Below are 26288 nucleotides of genomic sequence, written 5' to 3' on the forward strand. Positions count from 1 at the left end.
GTCTTGTTTTTTTTTTGGTGTTTTTTTTTTTTTTTTTTTTTTTTTTTTTTTTTTAGGTTTCTGCCCTAGGGCATGTGCATTGAGTAGATAAGGCCCAAGTAGTCAGAATAGTAGTACATGACTGGAAAATAAAGCAACATACATGATCAGCAGGATGTCGTATCATTTTGAAATATAAAACAGTTGGAAATTTATAAAACAGAAATGAAGCAATTTTTTTTACATAAATCATTGTTTTTATACATTTCACTGCATTCTCAACTTGATATTTCTATTCTTAAAATTTTTGCCATATCCAGGGCCATTGGTATTTTTTTATTTTTGTTTTTTTTTGGGGGGGGGTTAGAGGATACTTTTGTTTTATTTTTTAATTTTGCTATAGGGTATACATACTCACCTGAGAGAGAGCAGGAGAAGGAAAGTAAAAAGGCACCCTCTAGGGAGGATGGTTACACTGCAGTCCCATCTCTTCTATTCTCCTCTAGGAATTTTAGGCATGCATATACATGTGCCTGGTGTGTTTTTCAAATTACCCAGTCTGGCATTCAAACCGTTGCCTTAATGACCATACCTTGCCTAGTCTCAGAGCTTTTTGTTCTGAATGTTTTGAGAAAGAATATACAGATAGTAGGGGCCAAAAATTAAACCTAATATGTAAGAAATTTTGTTGAATGATCGAATGTGTTATTATCAGTAATTATCTTATTCTTCCTCATTTACTTTTTGTGGAAGGAACAGAAATGGTGATGTTTTGAATACCTTCCCACTTTGTTTAAAAGTTATTAATTATTTTATCTTTTTCTTTGTAATTTAGGGATAAAGTAATTCCTAACACAGTGGGGACATATTGTATCCAGTTTGGTTTTATGATGGATAAAGCAAACATTCTCAACAGTGAACAGGTTTGTTTATATTTTGTATAAATAATTTATTTTCATATAAATCATCTCACTTGATGAGTAATTTTGTTTTAAAAATAAATTATTGGGTGGCCAACAGGTGGTGTCATGGTTTAGGGTACTGTACTCCCACATGGCTGACTGTGTGGTTTGAGTCCCAGACCTGGAGGCTTGTTTTCTCATTTACTTTCTCTCTCTCTCTCTCTCCCCCCCCTTCTCCCTCTCTGGTCAAATTAAAAGTAAATAAGTAAGTAAATAAATAAATAAAGTTAAATAAAATAGTTCTTAAATAATGGTATTTTTAGAGAAATTAGAATAAAATATATTGGAATTAAATTTGATAATTTGACCTAATGCAGAAGTTACTTTTCCATCTCTATATCAGTGATTCAATTATGAAGTGCTTTATTTGTTTGTTTTGGGTTTTTTGTTTTTGTTTTTGTTCTGTTTTGTTTGTTTGTTTGTTTTTTAAGTGGTTTTTGCTATAGGGCGTGTGGGCTCACCAGAAAGACAGAGAGAGAAAGAGAGATAGAAAGCTAGAAGTCACCCCCTAGGGAGAATGGCCATGCTGCAATCCCTTCTTCTCCATTCTCCTCTCGGGATCTTGGGCACACACGCACCCAAACGCACATGCGCATGACGTGAGTTTAAGCCATCGGATCCATGACTTGAACCACAGTCAACTGCATGGGAGTCCAGTGATATGCATGGGAGTCCAGTGATATAGCCATTATGCCAACTGTTAGTCCCAGTAAGTGTTTTTTTTTTTTTTTTTTTTAAGAATTAGCATTTAATTTTATTTATCCATCATCATTATTTTTAATTTGTCACAGGACACACAAGCTCACCAGAGAGACAGAGAAAGTGAGAACAAGCCACCAGGTCCAGGACTCAAACCACAGTTGGCCAAATGGGATTCTAGCACCTTAACCACCACACCACCTACTGGCTCCCAAGTAGTAAACGTTTTAGTGTATGTCATGGCAAAGTTACCTACACCAGCCATACATGAAAAAAATGTTAATACCATTTCAGTTATTACAGTGCTGGATAGTGAAGTTCAGAATAGTTTTAACTTAAATCATTTCTAATATTGTCAGTGTACTAAGTTTTAAAAAATTATATATTAGGTTGTTGGAAAAGTCATCACCCATTTTTGCATAGAAAAACATAGGAAAATACTTGATGACTTTTCTGACAGCCCAGTGTTTTGGGGACTGGCAAGTGGTGTGGTGGTTAAGGCCCTGGACTCTCAAGTGGCTAGCCACCATTCAGGTCCTGGACCTGTTGGCTTACTTTCTCACTCCCCCCCACCTCTGATCAAATTTAAATAATAATAATAAATAAATAAATCTTTTTTAAAAATTATATATATTTAAATGCCTCTAAGTTTGTTCTTGAATGGTTATAAACATTCAGAAATTGGGCCAACAAAGTGGCATGGTGGTTGAGGCAGCTGGATCCCACATGGCCAGCTGTGCAGTTCAAGTACCAGACCTGGAGTCTTGAAAAACACACCAGGCATGTGTGCATGTGTGCCCAGAATCCTGACAGAAAGGGACTGCGGCATGGTTATTCCCCCGGGGATAGGAGGGGTACTTTCTCACTTTTTCTCTCTTTTTCTTCCTCTCTCTCATGTGAGCATACACACCCTATAGCAAATTAAAAAAAAAAAATCTGATGTGCTTTTCATCCTCAATTTTAAAAGCAAATTGATTATTTTAGAGGATTAACTTTAATAAATTTTAGAAGGTAACTTTTTATTTAGTATATGCCACCATGTTTTCTTCCTTTTAAAATACTAAAGCATCAAAAAATAAAATATTAAAGCATCAATATGTTGTTTTGTTTTGTAAGATTCTAGTTGAAGTTCTGCCTAATCAACCTGTGAAATTAGTTCCTGAAATTCAACCGGCAACACCAGCTGTTTCTAATGTTCGCTCAATTGCCAGTAGGACTTTGGTCAGAGATTTACATCTCAATATTATGGTAATGTTTCTTTTCTTCTGAAACTACAAATAGTAATGAGAATTATTTTTGAACTTATCTTTAACACAGTGGTTATTATACAGGCAGATTGATTACTCAGTTTAAGGTTATCGGGAAAATATACACAGATGAATTATATATTTATGAACATTTTTGTGTTTGAATACAGTGTATAAATTATGCACAAAATAAATTTAGAAATGCTAAGTATCTCAAAACCACATACCTTTACTTTCTTGTTTCCTTTATGTATTGCGAATATGTGTGAACCATATTTATTCCTCAGTGTCTAGTTCACAAGGAACAGGAGGAGGAGAGTATTTTCAAGAGGTCTGCTCTAATAGGCTAATCCTACAAAACAGTGTTTAGGGGGAACTGGATCCTACATGGCCTATTGAGATCCAGCCCTAGCCCCAGCAGCTTGAAAATCATGCCACATACATGTGTGTGCACAAAGTCCTAATGAGAAGAAAGAATGGAGGGATCGCAAGATGACTACACCCCAATAGGGGGTGTGCATGCTCAGTATCTATCTCTCTCATGAGCACATGTGACCTCTGACAATTCAAAGAGAGGAGAGAGAGATCTGTTCTGATGTCTGATTAAAGGTAAAGAAGAAAATCAGAGCTCTTTGGGCTGCCTATTCCCTGAAAGTAAGCAGCTTAAGAGTTGCTGAAAATACTAGCAAAACATGTAAACAGTAGTGGAACTTATCTTTATGAAAAATGTGGTTGGTGGGATACTTAACTCCTTTCAGATTATTTGTGAGTGTTTATTATTTCAGATTACTTATTATTATAACTTGTGTTTTTAACTTCTCTTCTCCAGACATCTTGGGAGTAAACAGTGTAGTGGGATTACTGCAGGGATCTTTGAATCTATATAAACACCTGACACTCTCTGAAGAGCATAGCGTATTTCACATATATGTAGCTCTGCTTTTCACATGTATACAGATGCTGAAAAAATTTAAAATCATCTGTGATGTTTTTCTTTTACTTACTTTTCTCATCAATAGATGTTAGAAATATATAAAACGTTGAAATTTTAAGATGGGAGTCCTTGTCATTTAGAAAATTAGGAGCCATTGGATTAGATGGAGGTTTCTGGTTATTTTTATAGTTTCTAGAACTGTTTCCTGCCTATAGAACACTTAAACTTGGAACTGAATTTGGTGATGGGTTGAGAATGCAGTGGGCTCTAGTCTGAATGTATGTCTTATTTTTGACTTATACACGTCTGTCTCAGAGTTTAATCTTGTAAACAGTTCTTGTAATTAGATATTTTCCATTGTTTATTTTAAGGATGAATACAGCAATCATACTGGAATTGATTTGGTTGGCACGGTAGTAGCTACCATTAAAGGTTCTAATGAGGAAGATACTGATACCCCACTTTTTATTGGGAAAGTTAGAACACTTGAATTTCCCTTTGTGAATGGTTCAGCTAAAATCACGGTAAATATTTCTTTCTTTTGGTAGATAAGATTCTGAATTTAATATTTTAAAAAAACCTATTAAAATACCTGTCATTTGTTTATATAGCTCTGAAAATGTTCTAATTATAGTATTCAATTTAAGCATCAACGGAAATATTTTGTTTTGTTTAAACTGTTAGAAATTGAACTCAGAATCATTCCTATTAGTAAGACCCCCTTTTTCCCTTTAGGATTACAGGTAAACCTTCTCTAATTCTTACAGTTTTTAGCTTTAGTGACAATATGATGTTCATGTTTAATTTAAAAGTTGCTTTGGGACCAGCAGGTAGTATGGTGGTTAAGGCTCTGGACACTCCCACATGGCTGACCATGGTTCGAATCCCAGACCTAGTGGTTTGCTTTCCCACTTTCTCTCCCCCCTTCCCCCCGCCTCCCGGTCAAATTAAAATAAATGAATAAAATTAAATAAATAATTCTTATAAAAATTAAATAAATAATTTTTAAAGTTGCCATTTATGTGGATAAAAACAGGATTAAACATAGCCCAGATAAACTTTAATGAAACAACCTCTTTAGTACTCTTTTTTTTCCTAAAATAAAAGTAGTTTTATTTATATAAAATATATAATGCAAGAACTTTTCTAAATAATCTTGATATCATCACCCTTCCAAGATCATGATAATTAGCAATTTTAGTGTACATAGTGTGCCCTATGTGTGTAATTCTATGCTTTATAAAAATTTCTTCTTAACATATCTGATATATTTTTGCATCAGTAAATATGAGCTTACATCATTGTATTAATGGTCACAATTATTTGATCAGTCTTTAGTGAAAATTGTTTTTTTCAAAGGTTATTTTTATCAACAGTACTTCATTAGCTTTCTTGTATTTATATTCTTTTCCATATATCAATTTTTAAGAGAAATTTCTGGGAAAAAAAAGACAGGGTATACACATTTTAAGCTTTACGATAATTATTGCCAGTTGCTTTTGGCTTATATTCCCACCACAGTGTATCCTCTCATATTAGTAACATTAGATATGAGCAGTTTTTAAATCTCATCAAGTTTACTATTAAAATTTTTTCCTTTGTTACCAGTAAGGTTGAACATTTTTTCCTTTTTTTTTTTTAAGAGGTTTTTGCTATAGGACGCGTGCACTCGCCAGACAGACAGAGACAGAGAGACGGAAAGCGAGAAATCACCCCCCAGGGAGGATGGCCAGGTCGCAGTCCCTTCTCCTTTGTTCTCCTCTCGGGATCTTGGGCACACACACACACACACATGCGCCCGGCATGAGTTTAAGCCACCGGGTCCAGGATGCGAACCACGGTCGACTACACGAGAGTCCTCTTGAGATTTTAGAGAACGGCACACATGCCCATGTTCCTGGCATGAGTTTTAAGCCACGGGTACAAGACTCAAACCACAATTGACTACGTGGGAGTCCAGTGATGTAACCATTACACCATCTGCTGGTTCCCAGTACTGTTTCCTGATTTTTTTTTAATTTCTCAAAATTTTTTATTTATTTATTTATTTATTTTAGATTTTTACCTTTCATTATATTGGGAAGACAAATTATATTCACAGAACTATCTAATATTCTTAGGCCTTTAATCTTTTACGTGTCTGGATTTATCTTTGACTCTAAATTCATTGACTAATTTTCTTGGTATCTTTTATTGATTAATTCCTCATGAATGAATAAATTTTAAATGTTACCTTTTTATATATTTTGTCATTGATCATCTTTTTTATCAAATCTGTTGCTAATATCACATTGTTTTAATAGCATTTGACTTCTGAATTAGGAGTCTGCCAGCTGTTTGGGCCTAAAGGTTGGTCTGGCAATGTCTCACCAATACATGTTCATTTTAATTAATTCCAACATTTATTACTCTGAGTTTTTACATAAAGATTTGCTTTTCTAACTTACCTGGAGAAGTCTAAAAATCTGGTTACTCTGGATGAGGATTCTCTTACGGGAATTACATGTGGGGCCTTTAAATAGTGACTACTTCTCTCAATGCATATTTTACTGTCACCCACATCTATGCCACTTTTCATCTCTTGACATTGAGAACAGATGTCAGTTGCCACTTATATTCACAGTTACTCTTATTTATTTATTTTTTTAAGGATTTTGCCATAGGGCATGTGTGCTCACAGAGAGACAGAGAAGGGAAAGTAAGAAATCACCCTCTGGAGAGAATGGCCAGGCCACCATGCCTTCTCCTCCATTCTAGGATTTTGGGCACACACACACACACACACATGTGCCCGGCGTGATGGTCAAGCCACCAGATCCAGAATTCGAAGTACAGTTGGCTATGTGGGAGTTCTGCCATCTTAACCACCATTCCCTCTGTTAGTCCCCATAGTTACTCTTTTAGTTTTTTTTTTAATTATTTAACTTTATTATTATTATCATTATTATTTTGCAGTTTGATCAGAGACAGAGAGAGAGAGAGGAAGTGAGAAAGTAAGCCACCAGGTCCGAGACTTGAACCATGGTCGGCTATGTGGGAGTCCAGTGCCTTTAACCACCATGCCACTTGCTGGCTCCCACTCTTTTAGTTTTACTACAGTGGAAAATAAAGTGAAATTTTCTGTACCCTAACAAAAATCAGGTAATAAAAGTCACATGTTGAAAAGTAAAGAGGGGGGAGACACATTTAACATGCAGAATGAGTTTGTATTGGAAGAATATATCTAGACTACTTCACCAGTTTTCTGTTTATATCTTATTTTCCTGGCCTCCCGTAGGCATTTGAAATCAGTAATCCTGAGTATATACATCTGAGGTTAAGACAGTGACTTAGCTATTCTCCTTGAGCAACTGCATATAAAAATCTAAACTTCATATTATACATGTGTATTTCTTCTTGCCACTAGAGGCCCCCAATATCTCACTGAATAAGCAGACAGCAAGTTCTACTTGGATTCTGCACCAGATATTGATTTATAGCTGGGCTCTGGATTCTGTTTTTTTTGTTTTGTTTTGTTTTTGTTTTTTTGTAAGAGAGATTTTTGCTATAGGGCACATGCACTCACCAGAGAGACAGAAAGCAAAAAATCACCCCCCAGGGGATGGCCGCACCACAATCCCTTCTCTATTCTCCACTCAGAATTTTGGGCATGTACACACATGTTCCCAGCATAAGTTTTAAGCCACCAGGCCCAGTACTTGAACCATGGTCAACTACATGGGAGTCAAAACCATTACACCACCTGCAGTTCTGGAATCTTGATTTTTAACAAGCAGGCGATTTTTGTCATTAGGGAAGTTTAGAAAACAATGGCCCAGAACACAACCAGTATTTGTAAGTGTTCCACGTTTGCTTGGAAAGATGTGTGTTATTTTGTTTAAAAAGTTATAATGCTCTAAAGTTATAATTGCATAAGTTTGTTAGCTGTTAAATTCTTTATTATTTCATACTTGATCTGGAAATTTCTGATGGAGCTAAATTTAATTCCAGTATGCATTTGTCCATTTCTCATGTGCCATTTATACTTGGACCCAGCTTTGGACTCTTCAGTTCTCTTGATTTCTGTTATTCTGTTGTGTATCCTTTTCGCTTGATAAATCATTGTTTGTACATCAGTGATAACAAACTATAAAACTTTGAGATAGGTTCACCTCTAACAATGCACAGGTAGCACTACTACCTGGGGGGCTAGAAACCACATAGGAGACCCAGGTTCAATTCTCTGGCCAATCTGAGCATGCTGGGCACAACTGCACCCACCTAAAATTCTAGCAGGTGGGGAAGCTGGGTGAGGAGGATCACAACATGTGAGACCGTAATAGAAATGCCTATCTCGGGAACCAGCAGTTAGGGTAATGGCTATGTCGCTGGACTCCCACATAGTCGACCGCGGTTCGCGCCAGGACCCGGTGTCTTAAAACTCACGCTGGGCACGTGTGCATGCGTGCCCAAGATCCCGAGAAGAGAATGGAGGAGAAGGGATTGCAGCGTGACCATCCACCCTGGGGGTGATTTCTCGCTTTCTGTCTCTATGTCTCTCTCTGTCTGGCGAGCGCACGTGCCCTATAGTGAAAATCTCTCCAAAAAAAAAAATGCCTATCTCTGCTTCTCTCTCTCTTCCTTTCTCTCTCCTAAAGGAGCAGGAAAATCTTTGAGATAGGATATAGAAGTTAAATTTTATGTGCCATAGGCATCTCTTAAGCAGAATTTAAAAAGGCAGTATGTTGTAGTGATAATTGTTGGTATTGGGCGGTGGGTACCTAGAGGTTCTTCGTATGATATTATAATAGAAAAGTAAAAATTTAAAAGGTAATAAATTGAGGGGAACCATTGCTCTCTGTATATTTATGTATATATAATAGAAGATTAGTATAGTGATTATGTTTTTAAAACCGCCTAAAGAACTTTATACAAATTAATGAGAAAATAGACAATCCAGTAGAAAAATTAATGGGCAAAGACTATGAGCAGGCAATTAGTGAGAAAGTAAAAATGAGAAGTAAACATAAAAAATCATGACCTCAGTGCTGCTCAGGGAGATTCTAGTTAAAACAATGATTGTCTCGTTTTTAATCCCTTCTTTTTAGAGAAAAAAAATACTTGATTGATGGTAATTATTTGGCAACAACACAGGAATTGGGTGCTCTTGTGTTGCTAGTGAGAAGATAAATTGATACAACTGTTTGGAGGGAAATTTGATACTTCCCTATTATAATAAATTGTTGGAACTAGTCAAAAACATTTACATAAAAGGCAGTCAAAGATATATTCTTTGCTATAATACAAATAATCACTAAAATTTTTTAAGGAAACTAAACATTAATTGTTTAATAAATAGTTGTTATAGGGTAGTAAAACTATTATGCAAATATTTTTTAAATTGTTATTTGTACATTCACGTGAATTGATAACAGATGAAACGGTGTGCCATAGCAAGTTGCTAAAATATAAAGTTCATGCTGTTTTTAAAATGCAAATTTTTAAAAATGTGTTTACATTCATATAAATACATTGAAAGTTTCCAGAAACTGAATGGGACTGGAAATTGGTGTAATGAGGGGCTTGTATTCAATTGTATATTCTTTGAGCAGAAGAATTTTTAGTTGTGGTTCGTAATTTTATTTCATGAATTGAGCTACAGCGTTCTTTTGATTTAGATATTTTTAAATTTTACTTCTCCGCCTATATTACCATCCTCTGATAAACAAAGCAGCTATAGTATCTGTTGTATCTGTTGTTTTGTATAGAACCAAGAAAAATCATTAGTATTAAAATACTTATTTTTGTACCATTTATTAGTTACATACTATGGTCTTAAGTTGAAGTATATCAGAAGTTTTTTTTGTGTGTTAAAAAAAAAAATCTTTAGAGCTTTTCAGGATCTCTTGTTCCATCACCTGGGATTGGTAGGTTTACTTCCATGGTAACAGCTGTAACTTAAACTCAGCATTGGGCTTTGGGTTTTTCTTCATGATAGTTCTTTAACTTTCACATTATCAGCTGTTTCGCTGTATCAGCTGCTTCAACTTGAAGGTTAGAATTGAGATGCATTTTGCCTTTAAAATGTACTACTTATTTGAAAGCAGATCATTTATATAGTGAGAAATATCTTTTAAAATGTTTTTTTCTTTCTGCCTTTTTATTTATAGAGTCTAGTGCTGGCAGAAAATAGTCCTGGGAGGGATAGTACTGAATATTTTATTGTATTTGAGCCTCGGCTACCACCTTTATCAAGAAGATTAGAACCATATATCCTACCGTTTATGTTTTATAATGGTAAGTTTCTAGGAAAAGTGTATCAGTGGCACTTTAGATAACTTTACTTTCCATGGTGTTAACTAGTTATAACATATTTATGAAAAGTCAAAAATTTTAAATTGCCTTAATTTTTTCCCACAGATGTTAAGAAGCAACAACAAATGGCAGCACTTACAAAAGAAAAGGACCAATTATCTAAGTCTATTGTTATGTATAGAAATCTATTTGAAGCCAGCAAACAGCTTCTTAATGAAATGAAATGTAAGTCATTTTATGTGCAAAGGCAATAATAACATTATGCTTTGGGGAATAGTGAGCCACAAACGTGTCTATTTTCCTGAACTACAAGTAAACGCAGAATATTGCAGAAAGTTGAAAGTGTTGTTTATGTTATTTGTCATTTGATAGTTTTTAAGATGAAGTATTTCTCATTTTAAATAAATTTGTATCCTACTTACCTTCCCAAATTTTAGATTTTCAGTTAGAAATCTGCATCTGTGGAAAATTTAAAGCTTTTTATAATAATGAAGTTTATTTCACACCATCTTCTGGCAAAAGATATTGGATGGTCTTGCTAAGGGAGTTCTATATATATAATTTAGTTTTTAGTTCTCGAGTCATAGGCTGCATGAGGGACTTCAAAAAGTTAAAAAACAATAGGTGCTAAATTGAATACTATTTGTATAGCACCTAAGTCTTGCTTGGTCCTAAGAATAACCTTGTAATTATCTATAAATTATGTATAGTCATTAAGATAAAATATTTATCTAAGATCACTGGGAGTTTATAGTATGATATTATAATATCTCCCTTAGTTGCATGAATTTTGTTTCTCATTTTTTGTTAGGATTGAATTTTACAATTCGTGTTTTCATTTTGAATTTCTAAAGTAGTCACCTATCAGTTTTCATTTTAGCATCAAGCATTAAATGGAAAAAAAAGAATTGAAGATTAAATTATTTTTTTCTAAATTGTGTTTTGGAGACTATCAGAAATTGATGCAGTTTTTTCATTTTTTTTTTTAGGTCAAGTTGAAGAAGCAAAATTGAAAGAGGCCCAGTTGCGAAATGAACTAAAAACACATAACATTGACATTCCTATAGCACAACAGGTACAGTTTACTAGTGTATGTGAAAGATGTTTTATTTTTATTAAACTCTATTTTGTGGGCTAGCCGTGGTGTGGTGGTTAAGGTGGCTGGCCCACATGGCCGACTGCGCAGATTAAGTCCCAGACTCAGCACCTTGAGAAAAATGTCAGGTGTGTGCATGTGTGTCCAAAATCCTGAAAGGAGGGAGAGAGGAGGAAAAGGGATTGAGGGAGGAAAGGGGATTGAGGCATGGCCATTCCCCATGAGGGGTGCTACTTTCTCTCTCTCTGTACCTCTCTTCAGCAAACATATATGCCCTCTGGCACTTACTATTTTTTAAATCTATTTTACAGGTTTTATTAAACATTGTGTTTTATTACAAATGTTATGGAGACTCTCTTTTTGGGTAAAAAGACGTGTATTATAGTCTAGTCACTTAGTAGACATTAAAAGAGACTAGCAATTTCATAGAGTGCTCTTTTCAAAGAAATTGTAGTTTGTATTTTTAATGCAGTGAACCCAGTAGATTCAGTTAACATCACACCTACTCAAGTACTACGTTGAGGAGTGTGTATTAGTAATAACCAATACCCATGATAATAAGCAAAATAAGAGAAAATAACAGAAAACAGTAGACTTTTTTAAGTTTCATGTATATCTCACTTTCAAAGAATAATATAGGTAGTATATTTCTTTTTTGGGGGGGAGAGGTTTTTGCTATAGGGCGCATGTGCTCGCCAGACAGACAGAGAGAGAGAGATAGAAAGCAAGAAATCACTCCGGGGTTGGCCATGCCGCAATCCCTTCTCCTCCGTTCTCCTCTCGGGATCTTGGGCACGCACGCACACGCACCCGGCGTGAGTTTAAGCCACCGGGTCCAGGACTCGAACCGCAGACGACTACGTGGGAGTCCAGAGACATAGCCATTACACTAACTGCTGGTCCCAAGGTAGTATATTTCTTAACTAAGATTTTAAAGAAGTGTCAGTAACATGGACGCTTTATATTATTATAGCCGTTTTGTTTGTTTCCTTATTATCTTTATGTTCTTGATTTGTCCAAGTTGTAGATTGTTTTTCCTGCTGTTCTTAAGGGCTGCCTGCAAAAAAAGTAATTGACCTTGGGAGCCAGCCAGTGTTGTGTTGGTTAAGGCAGCTGAATCCCACATGGCCAGCTGCACAGTGCAAGGCCTAGACCCAATGGCTTGAGAAAATCACTGGGTGTGTGTGCCAGAAATCCCTAGAGGAGAATGGATTACAGGATTGCCATCTCCCCTGGGGGGTGCTTTCTTATTCTCTTTCTCTCTCACAAGCACATGCACCCTATAACAGAAATATATATTTTTAAAAATCAAGTAGTTGACCTTGTACCTAATTTGGTTTTATAAATTACAGATGCCACACATTGAAGCACTTTTGAAAAGAAAACTATCAGAACAGGAAGAACTAAAGAAAAAACCTAGAAGAGCATGTACTCTTCCAAACTATACTAAAGGCAGTAGAGATGTTTTGGGAAAGGTTTGTATCTAATATAAGCCTTTGAAGAAGCAGTGTATTTCTGATTTTGTTTTTAAAATGTTATCTGAAAGTGACATGAGAGTGTCATCGTTCTTACATTGGCTAGAACATTTTTTTAATCTTCATTTATATGTACTAACTTCCTTGGATGCCTGATTTCTTAGCTTTCTTCCACTATCAAGAATTCTAGAGAATTAAAATTCAAGTGTGCATTATGATATTTCTAACAGTGACACACAGTATTTTTATTGCTAAGTCAGGTCTGTGCTTCATATCAGGTAAGAATAAAGGGTAGACATGATCATGCATGATAAGTGAGGTTTTGATGTTAACCACAGTATTCCAACCTTGGTAGACCCTGAATTAAAGAGAGCTGTGACCAAAGGCAAGCATTTGTAAGTAGGAGAGTGATTATATATCCTAAGCGCCAAAGAAGCAGAAGAAAGGATTCCTACTTATGTAACATTTAGATTTGTTTCCTGAGAGTAATACTATAGTAGTATTATTATATAATACATATTTATAATTATTATTATATTATTATAGTCTTACTAGAAAAGTATAGGAACCGTATTTTATGTTTAGTTGAATATTAAAACTGCATTGATTATTCTATGTGTATATATTATTATTTTATCAATAAGACACATCCTCATTATAAAGATATTAAAATGTGGGAAGAGTATATCTATTTTTCCATAGTTCATCAGCAAAATAAACAGTTTAATATATCTGAGTCGATGAGTTTTGTACAGCTTGAGAATTTTAACATGTTTCAGAAAAATGTTTTTGCTGTTTGAACTTAGGAAACTTTTTAAATGTTACATCAACTTTTCATATTTTTACTTGGTTTTATTAAACTGGATTATAGATTGCACATCTAGCACAAATTGAAGATGATAGAGCTGCAATGGTTATTTCTTGGCACCTGGCGAGTGACATGGACTGTGTAGTAACCCTAACCACTGATGCTGCACGTCGTATCTACGATGAAACCCAAGGTCGTCAGCAGGTGTTGCCCCTTGATTCTATTTATAAGAAGACTCTTCCAGATTGGAAAAGGTTAGGAAAGAAAATTAAGTAGTGATATTTTTCTGAAATATATTTTCTAATTTTTATCAGATCCTTGAATTTGAAAATGATTTCCTTAAAAAGATACCTAAAAAACTGAAAAGTGACTCAAATTATCTATTTTTATCTTCATAGCAAATGAACATACTTTATTAATATCAGTATTGAAGTGTATTTGGTCATCTATGTGAGTGTGTTTGTTTGCCAATTAATTATCTCTTATATATGTGATACATGGACACACAGGCTCCTATACACACAAACCCAAAGCAAATCTTTGGTGTTTGCCACAGGAAGGATATTATTTCCTGAATATGGAACACCATTAGTATTTTGGAACACGGTATTTTCAGTAAGGCTGGAAATAAATATCATTTGTCTTGTTTATGTCCTGTGAAAATAGCCATCATATGGCTGGCAGGTGGTGTGATGGTTAAGGTGCTGGATTCCCATATGTCCCTGCAGTTTGAGTACTAGGCCTGGCGGCTTGCTTTCTCCTTTTCCCTCTCTCTCTCTGGTCAAATAAAAATAAATAAATAAATTAATTAATTAATAATTATTTTTTTTAAATGCCATCATTTAGATGGAGAGTCACAATTGTCCACAAATATAGAACTGCCAGTAGTAGAGTTGCAGAGTTGAAATGTAAAGGACCATCTGAGTTGGTTATTTTATCCTTATTTTAGTATAAAGCTAAATTTCATTTTTGTTGGTGGTGGTAGTGGATTTTTGCCATAGGGCGTGTGCACTCGCCAGAGAGAGACAGAGAGAAGGAGTGAGAAATCACCCTGGGCGGAGTGGAGGGAGTGGCCACATTGCAATCTCTTCTCTGCCATTCTCCTCTCAGGATGTTTAACAGTATTGGCCAATAATTTTCTTGGTCCCAAACCTAGCTTTACAAGACCTTATAACTGGATAGGAGTGAAGACTTGAAGGAAGTAGGAGCTTACATTAAGAATCTGCTACATCGGGGGACCAGCAGATGACGTAAAAGTTATGCTGCTAAATTCAACTGTGGTTCGAGTCCCAGACCCAGCAACATAAAACTCACAGTGGGTACATGTGCGTGAATGCCCAAAATCCCAAGGGGAGAATGGAAGAGAAGGGATTGTGGTATGGGCAGTTACCCTGAGGGGTAATTTCTTGTTTTCTGTCTCTCTGGTGAGCGCACACATCCTATAGCCAAAAATCTCTCCAAAAAAGAATATTCTACTACATCCTTACACTGACACATTCTTTAATAATGTAAACTAAAGATAGATTGTGGAAACAGCTAGAACTTGCATCCAATCTTCAGGGTTGTAAAATCTCCTACTTTGCTGGTAGTCAGTAAACATTTTAAATAGACTGAGAAATCCTAGGGGCCTGCATGTGGTGCGGTGGTTAAAGACTCTGGACTCCTACCGTGGCTGACTGCAGTTCAAGTCTTGGACCTGGCATCTCACTTTTTCACTGTTTCTCTTTCTCTCATCAAATTAAATGATAATAATAATATAAAATGAAGTTAAAAATAATTCTTTAAAGAAAAAAGAATGAGAAATTCTCATAATTACTGTGTTGATACAATTAATTCTTTTTGTTACAAGATCTTTTTCCTCTAGAAGGGCTTTTTTTTGTCTTTGCAATACCTGAAGACCTAAGTTAAGAATGCTTGATTTGGGGCCAGCAGATGGTGTGGTGGTTAAGGCACTGGACTCCTAAATAGCTGACCACGTTTGAGTTCCAGACCTGGCGGCTTGAAAATCACCCTGGATACATGTGCATGCGTGCCCAAAATCTCAGGAAAAGAATGGAGAAGGATTGTGGTATAGCCATTTCCCCTGGGGGGTGATCTCTCACTTTCCTCTCACTGTTTCTCTCTGCCTTTCTTGGACAAGTGCACACACCCTATAAAATTTTTAAAAATTTAAAAAGAAGGATAATTGATTTAAGTGAAGGTATGACTTTGCTATATAGGGCTAAAGTTTGTTCTAGAAACTGATTATTCTCTCTGTTTCTGGTATTCTGTCCCCCTCCCCCTTTTGTTTTCTGTTTTTGCTGTGCAGTGGGTGTACTTGCTGAAGAGAGAGAGACGGAGGGAGGGAAGGTGAGAAATCACTTCTCAAAGGTGTGGGGGTATGTGGGCAGCTGAATCCCACATGGCCAGCTGCACAGTGCAAGGCCTAGACCCAATGGCTTGAGAAAATCACTGGGTGTGTGTGCCAGAAATCCCTAGAGGAGAATGGATTACAGGATTGCCATCTCCCCTGGGGGGTGCTTTCTTATTCTCTTTCTCTCTCACAAGCACATGCACCCTATAACAGAAATATATATTTTTAAAAATCAAGTAGTTGACCTTGTACCTAATTTGGTTTTATAAATTACAGATGCCACACATTGAAGCACTTTTGAAAAGAAAACTATCAGAACAGGAAGAACTAAAGAAAAAACCTAGAAGAGCATGTACTCTTCCAAACTATACTAAAGGCAGTGGAGATGTTTTGGGAAAGGTTTGTATCTAATATAAGCCTTTGAAGAAGCAGTGTATTTCTGATTTTGTTTTTAAAATGTTATCTGAAAGTGACATGAGAGTGTCATCGTTCTTACATTGGCTAGAACATTTTTTTAATCTTCATTTATATGTACTAACTTCCTTGGATGCCTGATTTCTTAGCTTTCTTCCACTATCAAGAATTCTAGAGAATTAAAATTCAAGTGTGCATTATGATATTTCTAACAGTGACACACAGTATTTTTATTGCTAAGTCAGGTCTGTGCTTCATATCAGGTAAGAATAAAGGGTAGACATGATCATGCATGATAAGTGAGGTTTTGATGTTAACCACAGTATTCCAACCTTGGTAGACCCTGAATTAAAGAGAGCTGTGACCAAAGGCAAGCATTTGTAAGTAGGAGAGTGATTATATATCCTAAGCGCCAAAGAAGCAGAAGAAAGGATTCCTACTTATGTAACATTTAGATTTGTTTCCTGAGAGTAATACTATAGTAGTATTATTATATAATACATATTTATAATTATTATTATATTATTATAGTCTTACTAGAAAAGTATAGGAACCGTATTTTATGTTTAGTTGAATATTAAAACTGCATTGATTATTCTATGTGTATATATTATTATTTTATCAATAAGACACATCCTCATTATAAAGATATTAAAATGTGGGAAGAGTATATCTATTTTTCCATAGTTCATCAGCAAAATAAACAGTTTAATATATCTGAGTCGATGAGTTTTGTACAGCTTGAGAATTTTAACATGTTTCAGAAAAATGTTTTTGCTGTTTGAACTTAGGAAACTTTTTAAATGTTACATCAACTTTTCATATTTTTACTTGGTTTTATTAAACTGGATTATAGATTGCACATCTAGCACAAATTGAAGATGATAGAGCTGCAATGGTTATTTCTTGGCACCTGGCGAGTGACATGGACTGTGTAGTAACCCTAACCACTGATGCTGCACGTCGTATCTACGATGAAACCCAAGGTCGTCAGCAGGTGTTGCCCCTTGATTCTATTTATAAGAAGACTCTTCCAGATTGGAAAAGGTTAGGAAAGAAAATTAAGTAGTGATATTTTTCTGAAATATATTTTCTAATTTTTATCAGATCCTTGAATTTGAAAATGATTTCCTTAAAAAGATACCTAAAAAACTGAAAAGTGACTCAAATTATCTATTTTTATCTTCATAGCAAATGAACATACTTTATTAATATCAGTATTGAAGTGTATTTGGTCATCTATGTGAGTGTGTTTGTTTGCCAATTAATTATCTCTTATATATGTGATACATGGACACACAGGCTCCTATACACACAAACCCAAAGCAAATCTTTGGTGTTTGCCACAGGAAGGATATTATTTCCTGAATATGGAACACCATTAGTATTTTGGAACACGGTATTTTCAGTAAGGCTGGAAATAAATATCATTCGTCTTGTTTATGTCCTGTGAAAATAGCCATCATATGGCTGGCAGGTGGTGTGATGGTTAAGGTGCTGGATTCCCATATGTCCCTGCAGTTTGAGTACTAGGCCTGGCGGCTTGCTTTCTCCTTTTCCCTCTCTCTCTCTGGTCAAATAAAAATAAATAAATTAATTAATTAATAATTATTTTTTTTTAAATGCCATCATTTAGATATAGAGTCACAATTGTCCACAAATATAGAACTGCCAGTAGTAGAGTTGCAGAGTTGAAATGTAAAGGACCATCTGAGTTGGTTATTTTATCCTTATTTTAGTATAAAGCTAAATTTCATTTTTGTTGGTGGTGGTAGTGGATTTTTGCCATAGGGCGTGTGCACTCGCCAGAGAGAGACAGAGAGAAGGAGTGAGAAATCACCCTGGGCGGAGTGGAGGGAGTGGCCACATTGCAATCTCTTCTCTGCCATTCTCCTCTCAGGATGTTTAACAGTATTGGCCAATAATTTTCTTGGTCCCAAACCTAGCTTTACAAGACCTTATAACTGGATAGGAGTGAAGACTTGAAGGAAGTAGGAGCTTACATTAAGAATCTGCTACATCGGGGGACCAGCAGATGACGTAAAAGTTATGCTGCTAAATTCAACTGTGGTTCGAGTCCCAGACCCAGCAACATAAAACTCACAGTGGGTACATGTGCGTGAATGCCCAAAATCCCAAGGGGAGAATGGAAGAGAAGGGATTGTGGTATGGGCAGTTACCCTGAGGGGTAATTTCTTGTTTTCTGTCTCTCTGGTGAGCGCACACATCCTATAGCCAAAAATCTCTCCAAAAAAGAATATTCTACTACATCCTTACACTGACACATTCTTTAATAATGTAAACTAAAGATAGATTGTGGAAACAGCTAGAACTTGCATCCAATCTTCAGGGTTGTAAAATCTCCTACTTTGCTGGTAGTCAGTAAACATTTTAAATAGACTGAGAAATCCTAGGGGCCTGCATGTGGTGCGGTGGTTAAAGACTCTGGACTCCTACCGTGGCTGACTGCAGTTCAAGTCTTGGACCTGGCATCTCACTTTTTCACTGTTTCTCTTTCTCTCATCAAATTAAATGATAATAATAATATAAAATGAAGTTAAAAATAATTCTTTAAAGAAAAAAGAATGAGAAATTCTCATAATTACTGTGTTGATACAATTAATTCTTTTTGTTACAAGATCTTTTTCCTCTAGAAGGGCTTTTTTTTGTCTTTGCAATACCTGAAGACCTAAGTTAAGAATGCTTGATTTGGGGCCAGCAGATGGTGTGGTGGTTAAGGCACTGGACTCCTAAATAGCTGACCACGTTTGAGTTCCAGACCTGGCGGCTTGAAAATCACCCTGGATACATGTGCATGCGTGCCCAAAATCTCAGGAAAAGAATGGAGAAGGATTGTGGTATAGCCATTTCCCCTGGGGGGTGATCTCTCACTTTCCTCTCACTGTTTCTCTCTGCCTTTCTTGGACAAGTGCACACACCCTATAAAATTTTTAAAAATTTAAAAAGAAGGATAATTGATTTAAGTGAAGGTATGACTTTGCTATATAGGGCTAAAGTTTGTTCTAGAAACTGATTATTCTCTCTGTTTCTGGTATTCTGTCCCCCTCCCCCTTTTGTTTTCTGTTTTTGCTGTGCAGTGGGTGTACTTGCTGAAGAGAGAGAGACGGAGGGAGGGAAGGTGAGAAATCACTTCTCAAAGGTGTGGGGGTATGTGGCTATGCTGCAGTCCCCTGGGGAGTTGGGACACACACCTGCATTCACCCAGCTTGTACCTCAAGCTGCTGGGTCTGGGACTCAAGTGCTTAACCACCATGCCATCAGCTGGCCCTGTATTCTGTCTCTTAATTGGGTTGAGTTAACTATCTCCTAGAGCCCCCCACCCCATCTTTTGCCATGTGGAAGGATATTCCTGATACTGTAATGAAAAAGTCTATGAAATTCCATTGTTATCTATGGGCTTCAGTTGCTCTTGCACTCTGTGGGATGAATGGGATTGAGGTACTGAGAGCTACTTCCTTCACACGTGTCAGTCCTAACACCTCACCCATTCTATGGCCCTTCTTTATAAGATAGGTTTATCATCAGCATCCTCGTTTGAGGCCAGCTTGATAGCTTTTCTTCTTTCCTTGTCAAACTAAACTGCAATTTACTTATATTTTTAATACAACCCAAGTGAGGATAATGGTACAGATAAAATCAAGCAGATTTTTTTTCTTAATTTGACAGCATGCACACTCACTAAGGGAGAGATGAGGGGGCAGGGAGGTAAAAATCTCCCAGTGGGGCATGATCACAAGTGAGCAGGCATGCACATGCACTTAGCATGTTTTACAAGCTGCCAGGCCAGGATTTGAACTGTCAGCCATGTGGGATACAGTTCTCTTACCCACCAGATTCTGTGTTGCTCCTCAGCCCCCAAGCAGACCTCTTGGTTTGGTAAATACTATTTTCATTTCTAAGAATATAATTGCTTGTTTAGGAATATCACTTGTGGATAAGGAATTTTGGATTATATGATCAAAATGATAGGCATTATATTCTTTTTTAGTTAAAAAAGTTCAATGTGTTTTGTTTTAATATTTTAAATTTTCTTTTTATTTAGACCTCTACCTCATTTTCGAAATGGAAAATTGTATTTTAAACCCATTGGAGATCCAGTTTTTGCCCGAGATTTGTTGACATTTCCAGATAATGTAGAACATTGTGAAACAGGTAAAGGACATGATGACTTTATTTCACACAGATGTTACATTTGTGATACAGATCTATAAATGACTGATAACGAAAAATTTAGTTCTTAGCTCGTAGGTGGTAGTTTTATTAATATCCATTTCTATTTTTCTGTTAGGAAAGTTGAGTAAACATTTTTTAAAAGAATTACTTTATTTAACTTTATTTATTTACTTATTTATTTTAATTTGATCAGAGAGAGAGAGAGAGAAGGAAAGTGAGAAAGTAAGCCATCAGGTCCAGGACTTGAACCCACATGGGAGTCCAGTGCCCTTAACCACCACACCATCTACCAGCCCCAGTAGAGTAAAATTAATAATGAATAGTAGTGGGACCAGCAGGTGGCGTTATGGTTGCATTGCTGGACTCCCACATAATCCACTGCGGTTCAAGTCCTGGGCCGGATGTCTTAAAACTCACACTGGGTTCATGTGTGTGCGCCCAAGATCCCAACGGGAGAATGAAGGGGAGAAGGGATTGTGGTGTGGACATCTTGCTTTCTGTCTCTGTCTCTCTGGCAAGCACATGTGTCCTATAGCAAAAATCTCTCTTAAAAAAAATAATAATAATCAACATTAGTATTCTTTGAAAAGGAGAGTTTGTGTTATCTGTTATATTTTAATATGACCAAAAAATATATAGTAATTTTCCAAATTCATTTATGGACTTTTTTAGTATTTGGTATGCTGTTAGGAGACACCATTATTTTGGATAATCTGGATGCAGCCAATCATTACAGGAAAGAGGTATGTTTTTTATTTCTTTTTTAATTTATAGCTTTAATTTTGTTATTTATTTATTTACTTATTGATTGATTGATTGACTGAGAGGTTTTTGCCATAGGGCGCGTGTGCTCATCAGAAAGACAGAGACAGACAGAAAGCGAGAAATCACGTCCCAGGGGGGATGGCCACACTGACATCTCTTCTCTTCCATTCTCCTCTAGCTCGTAGGTGGTAGTTTTATTAATATCCATTTCTATTTTTCTGTTAGGAAAGTTGAGTAAACATTTTTTAAAAGAATTACTTTATTTAACTTTATTTATTTACTTATTTATTTTAATTTGATCAGAGAGAGAGAGAGAGAAGGAAAGTGAGAAAGTAAGCCATCAGGTCCAGGACTTGAACCCACATGGGAGTCCAGTGCCCTTAACCACCACACCATCTACCAGCCCCAGTAGAGTAAAATTAATAATGAATAGTAGTGGGACCAGCAGGTGGCGTTATGGTTGCATTGCTGGACTCCCACATAATCCACTGCGGTTCAAGTCCTGGGCCGGATGTCTTAAAACTCACACTGGGTTCATGTGTGTGCGCCCAAGATCCCAACGGGAGAATGAAGGGGAGAAGGGATTGTGGTGTGGACATCTTGCTTTCTGTCTCTGTCTCTCTGGCAAGCACATGTGTCCTATAGCAAAAATCTCTCTTAAAAAAAAAAATAATAATCAACATTAGTATTCTTTGAAAAGGAGAGTTTGTGTTATCTGTTATATTTTAATATGACCAAAAAATATATAGTAATTTTCCAAATTCATTTATGGACTTTTTTAGTATTTGGTATGCTGTTAGGAGACACCATTATTTTGGATAATCTGGATGCAGCCAATCATTACAGGAAAGAGGTATGTTTTTTATTTCTTTTTTAATTTATAGCTTTAATTTTGTTATTTATTTATTTACTTATTGATTGATTGATTGACTGAGAGGTTTTTGCCATAGGGCGCGTGTGCTCATCAGAAAGACAGAGACAGACAGAAAGCGAGAAATCACGTCCCAGGGGGGATGGCCACACTGCAATCTCTTCTCCTCCATTCTCCTCTTGGGATCTTGGGGACGCACACACATGTGCCCGGCGTAAGTTTAAGCCCCTGAGTCTGGGACTCAAACTGTGGTCAACTACATGGGAGTCCAGTGACATAGCCATTACGCCAACTGCTGTTCCCTTAATGTGTATTTTTGTGTGTGTGTGTGCTAGAGTATGCATGTGCTTACCCAAGAGAGACACAGAGACACTAAGAGGTGGAAAGGATAAAATATCAACCCCACTCCACCCTATGGCAACAGTCATGCAGCAATCCCTTCTCCCTTTCTCCCTCTTATCAGAATTTAGGGCATGGGGACCAGCAGTTAGCGTAATGGCTATGTCGCTGGACTCCCATGTAGTTGACCACAGTTTGAGTCCCAGACTCAGTGGCTTAAACTTACGCCGGGCACATGTGTGTGCGTTCCCAAGATCCCAAGAGGAGAATGGAGGAGAAGGGATTGCGGCATGGCCATCCCCCCTGGGACGTGATTTCTCGCTTTCTATCTATCTGTCTCTGTCTGGTGAGTGCACACGCCCTATAACAAAAACCTCTCCAAAGAAAAAGGAATTTAGGGCATGCATGGTTCTTAAACTGCCAACTCAAATCTCAGAGTTGGCCATGTGGGGTTCAACTGCCTTAACCATTAGGCCACAGAACTGGCACTAATGTGTATTTTTTAAATTCAGAATTGACCAGCTAGTGACATGGAGGTTTAGGTGGCTGGATCTCACATAGTTGATTGCTCAGTCTTGGAGCTAGTAGCTTAAAACACATACCAGGTGTGTCTGCCCAAAATCCCAAGAGGAGAATGAAGGAGGGATCATGGCATGGCCATCCCTCCAGGAGTACTTTCTCACTTTCCCTCTCTCTCTCTCTCTCCAGTGAGCACAGTCATCCTATAGTAGATTTTTAAAAAATTAAAATTCAGTACATTGCAGCCATATATAGAAATCATTCCATTTGATGGCACGTAGACACACAAATGGCCGTAATCTTGTCAAAACAATTTATATTCTACAAATTGGTAAATAGCATTAAACTGGGCAAAATATGTAAATGAGTGGGCCAAGAGAAAATTAAAATGAGATATATTTTGGGGTTATCTATGACTCAGGCTGGTCCCCTAGCCTAGATTCCACATGGAAGCCAGACCTCTACATGACCAATTGTGGTTCAGATCCTAGCCCCAGTGACTTGAGAAACATACTGGGCACATGTGTGCATGACCAGCAGTATCTGTTACCAATGACTGTACTGGAAGAAAGGTACTCTCAGATAATGTTGATGACAGTGTAATTTTGAGTAGTACCTGTGTATTAGTTTGTTAGGGTTGCCATACAAAGACCACCAACTGGATGACTTAAGCAATAGAAATTCATTGTTTCAGAAGTCTGAAGACTTGGGACCAGCAGTTAGCGTAATGGCTATGTCGCTGAACTCCCATGTAGTTGACTGTGGTTCGAGTCCTGGACCCGGTGGCTTAAATTCACACCAGGCGCATGTGCATGTATACCCAAGATCCCGAAAGGAGAATGGAGGAGAAGGGATTGTGGTGTGGCCACCCCCCCGGGGGGGGGTTTCTCGCTTTCTCTCCCTCCGTCTTTCTGGCGAGCACACACACCCTATAGCAAAAACGTCTCCAAGAAAATTTAAAAAAAAGAAGTCTGAAGGCTCCAAGTCCAGATTCAAGTTAGCAGCAGAGCTCCTTTTTTCCTGAGAACTTTGAGTGAAGGATTTGTGCCAGGCCTCCATCCTTGCCCGGTAGATGACTGTCTTTTCCCCGTGTGTTTGCACATTTGTGCGATCGCATCCTTATTTTCCCCTGGTTATAAGGATGTCAGTCATACTGGCTAGGGCCCAGTCATGCTGGCCACATTTTTCGCTTGATGACCTCTATCTACCAATAAGGCCACATTTGAGGTACTGGGAGTTCAGATTTTAACATAGGAATTTTGGGGGAGCACAATTCCTTTTAGGAAGCTTTGGAGGATAATTGATCAATATAAAATGTTTCAGTTATTTGTTATATAACAAACACACTAGCCAAAAGTTAGCAGCTTTAAATGATAACATGTGTGTTTCTCCAAGTGGTGTTAGCTAGTTGCCATGTTGGGTTGCCCTGGAATGGTAGGCGCTCCAAAATAACTCATTCACATAGTTGTGGGTTGATACTAGTTGCCATCTAGCCCTAGTCAGCTGACATTGGCCAGGGACTGAGTTGGGTAGTCTTTATGAGTTATTCTCACCCATTAAGGTGTGAGAGAGGGTAGATAATGCCTTTAAGAGTTTAGAAGTTCTTTTTCTAACTAGGAAGGGCAATACATTAGAGCTTTCTGGGTCTTAACGAAGGGACATCCTTGATTTTGACTCTGATGCCACATTTTATTGACAGTGCACTAGATTTGATCTGAGCCCTAAAGCTGACCATTTCTTATTTAAGAACTTTTTTTTTTTAATTGCCAGAGAGCGCCAGAATAGGGTAAGAAGCATCCATCCTCCCTGTGGAGCATGGTCACACAATCCTTTCTCCTCCATTTCTTCATCCCAGTAGGATTTTAGACAGACATGACACTCGAGCCCAGCATATTTCTCAAGGCTCCAGGACCAAGATTCAAATCATGGTCAGCCATCAGACTCCCTTCACTACTAGTCTATGGGGCCAGCCCTGTTCAAGAGCAATTTTGTTAGCTAAATGTTCCTTAGGCTGGGGTGAAAAGTTGTTTTACTTTTTAGCCCAGCAAGTCCTAGGTTAGAAATTATTATTGAAATTATTATTGAAGATGAATTAGTTCGCACTTCATCCTTACTCATACTGGCCCATTGTGGTCTTCGTAGCTTATTAGGCACTCACCTAGGACTGTCGGCAGGCAGCCTTGTGTTTCTCTTTGCAGCTGCTTGGACTTTTTCACAGCAGTAGTGTCTGGGTTCTAAGAAGCAAGGTTCCAAGCAGTGGGGCAGAAGCTGCAGGTCTCTTAAGTCTCAAACTTGAAAGTATATAGCTGTGTTCAGTGGATCAAATTCTGGCCAGTGCAGATCCAAGGAGAGGTAGAAAGTGGTAGGAAGATGGGAATAGATTCTTCCTATTCCATGGGAGAAGTAGCAGAGAACTTGCAACTATCTTGAAAATATCACAAGGTATTAAATAATTCATCTTACAGATATATTCTTCCTAGTGAACCAAGATGTATACAAGAATATTCATTAGAATGTAAATAATTTGATAGTAAAGTTTTGAAACAATTTAGATAACCATTAGCTATATTTGAACAACTTCATTGTAGTTTATATGGTAGAAGAGGATCAGCTAGCAAAAAGAAAATACTAGATTTTATATGTCCTACCAAGGAAAAGGTGTTTTGTTGAAAACTTGGTCTGTGACTGGTATGCATGTGCCCACAATCATCTGATCTTGGAAGTTGAACAGGGCTAGGTCTGATTAAGTACGGTAATGACCTGATAGCCTAGTAGTTAATGGAGCCAGGTCCCACATGGCTGACCATAGTTCAAATCTGGGCCCTGGGGGCTTGAGAAATACTCTGGACGTGTGTATGTGCATGTGTGCGCCTGTGCTTGCCTCACATCCCAACAGAATGGAGAAATAGAGGAGTAGGGGTTGTAGCATGACAACACCCCACAATAGATGCTTTCTTTCTCTCCCTCCCTCTCTGTCTCTCTGGCAAATACATAAGTCATCTGACAAATTTTAACAAAATATTTTTTTATACATTTTTATTTATTTGTTTTTCATTTCATTTTCTTCCATACATTCAATCGCATTATTATTTGAACAACGTAATTTTTTAAATTAATGAACACATTTAGGAAAGCTAAATTAGTAAAATTACTGAAAATTATACAGCTAATTGAATATTTGGCATCTTCATGACTGTTTTTGTGAACCTAATAAACAGAAAATGGTTGTGAAAAGGAGAGAGAGCTACTATATTTGGTAGTGATTAATGTCTATGTCATTTTCTGATAGCACTGAATCTGTCTGGAGAAAATGAGCTTACCAGTGAGGGTAGAATTAAC

General features: G+C 37.0%; 1 protein-coding gene across 1 annotated transcript in view; it reads left to right on the top strand.

Moving 5' to 3' along the window:
* The window catches only part of SMCHD1 (structural maintenance of chromosomes flexible hinge domain containing 1), a 173207-nt gene that overhangs the window by 126049 nt on the left and 20870 nt on the right, over positions 1-26288 (top strand). The window contains exons 36-45 of the mRNA XM_027771046.1: positions 815-902; positions 2757-2888; positions 4193-4345; positions 9971-10097; positions 10221-10340; positions 11105-11190; positions 12564-12686; positions 13558-13748; positions 20325-20434; positions 21128-21198. Of these exons, the coding sequence (XP_027626847.1) occupies positions 815-902; positions 2757-2888; positions 4193-4345; positions 9971-10097; positions 10221-10340; positions 11105-11190; positions 12564-12686; positions 13558-13748; positions 20325-20434; positions 21128-21198 (1201 nt within the window). The remainder of the gene's footprint in view (positions 1-814; positions 903-2756; positions 2889-4192; positions 4346-9970; positions 10098-10220; positions 10341-11104; positions 11191-12563; positions 12687-13557; positions 13749-20324; positions 20435-21127; positions 21199-26288) is intronic.

The sequence above is a fragment of the Tupaia chinensis genome, unplaced genomic scaffold (assembly GCF_000334495.1).
Source record: "Tupaia chinensis unplaced genomic scaffold, TupChi_1.0 Scaffold000180_1, whole genome shotgun sequence".
Lineage (NCBI taxonomy): Eukaryota > Metazoa > Chordata > Mammalia > Scandentia > Tupaiidae > Tupaia > Tupaia belangeri.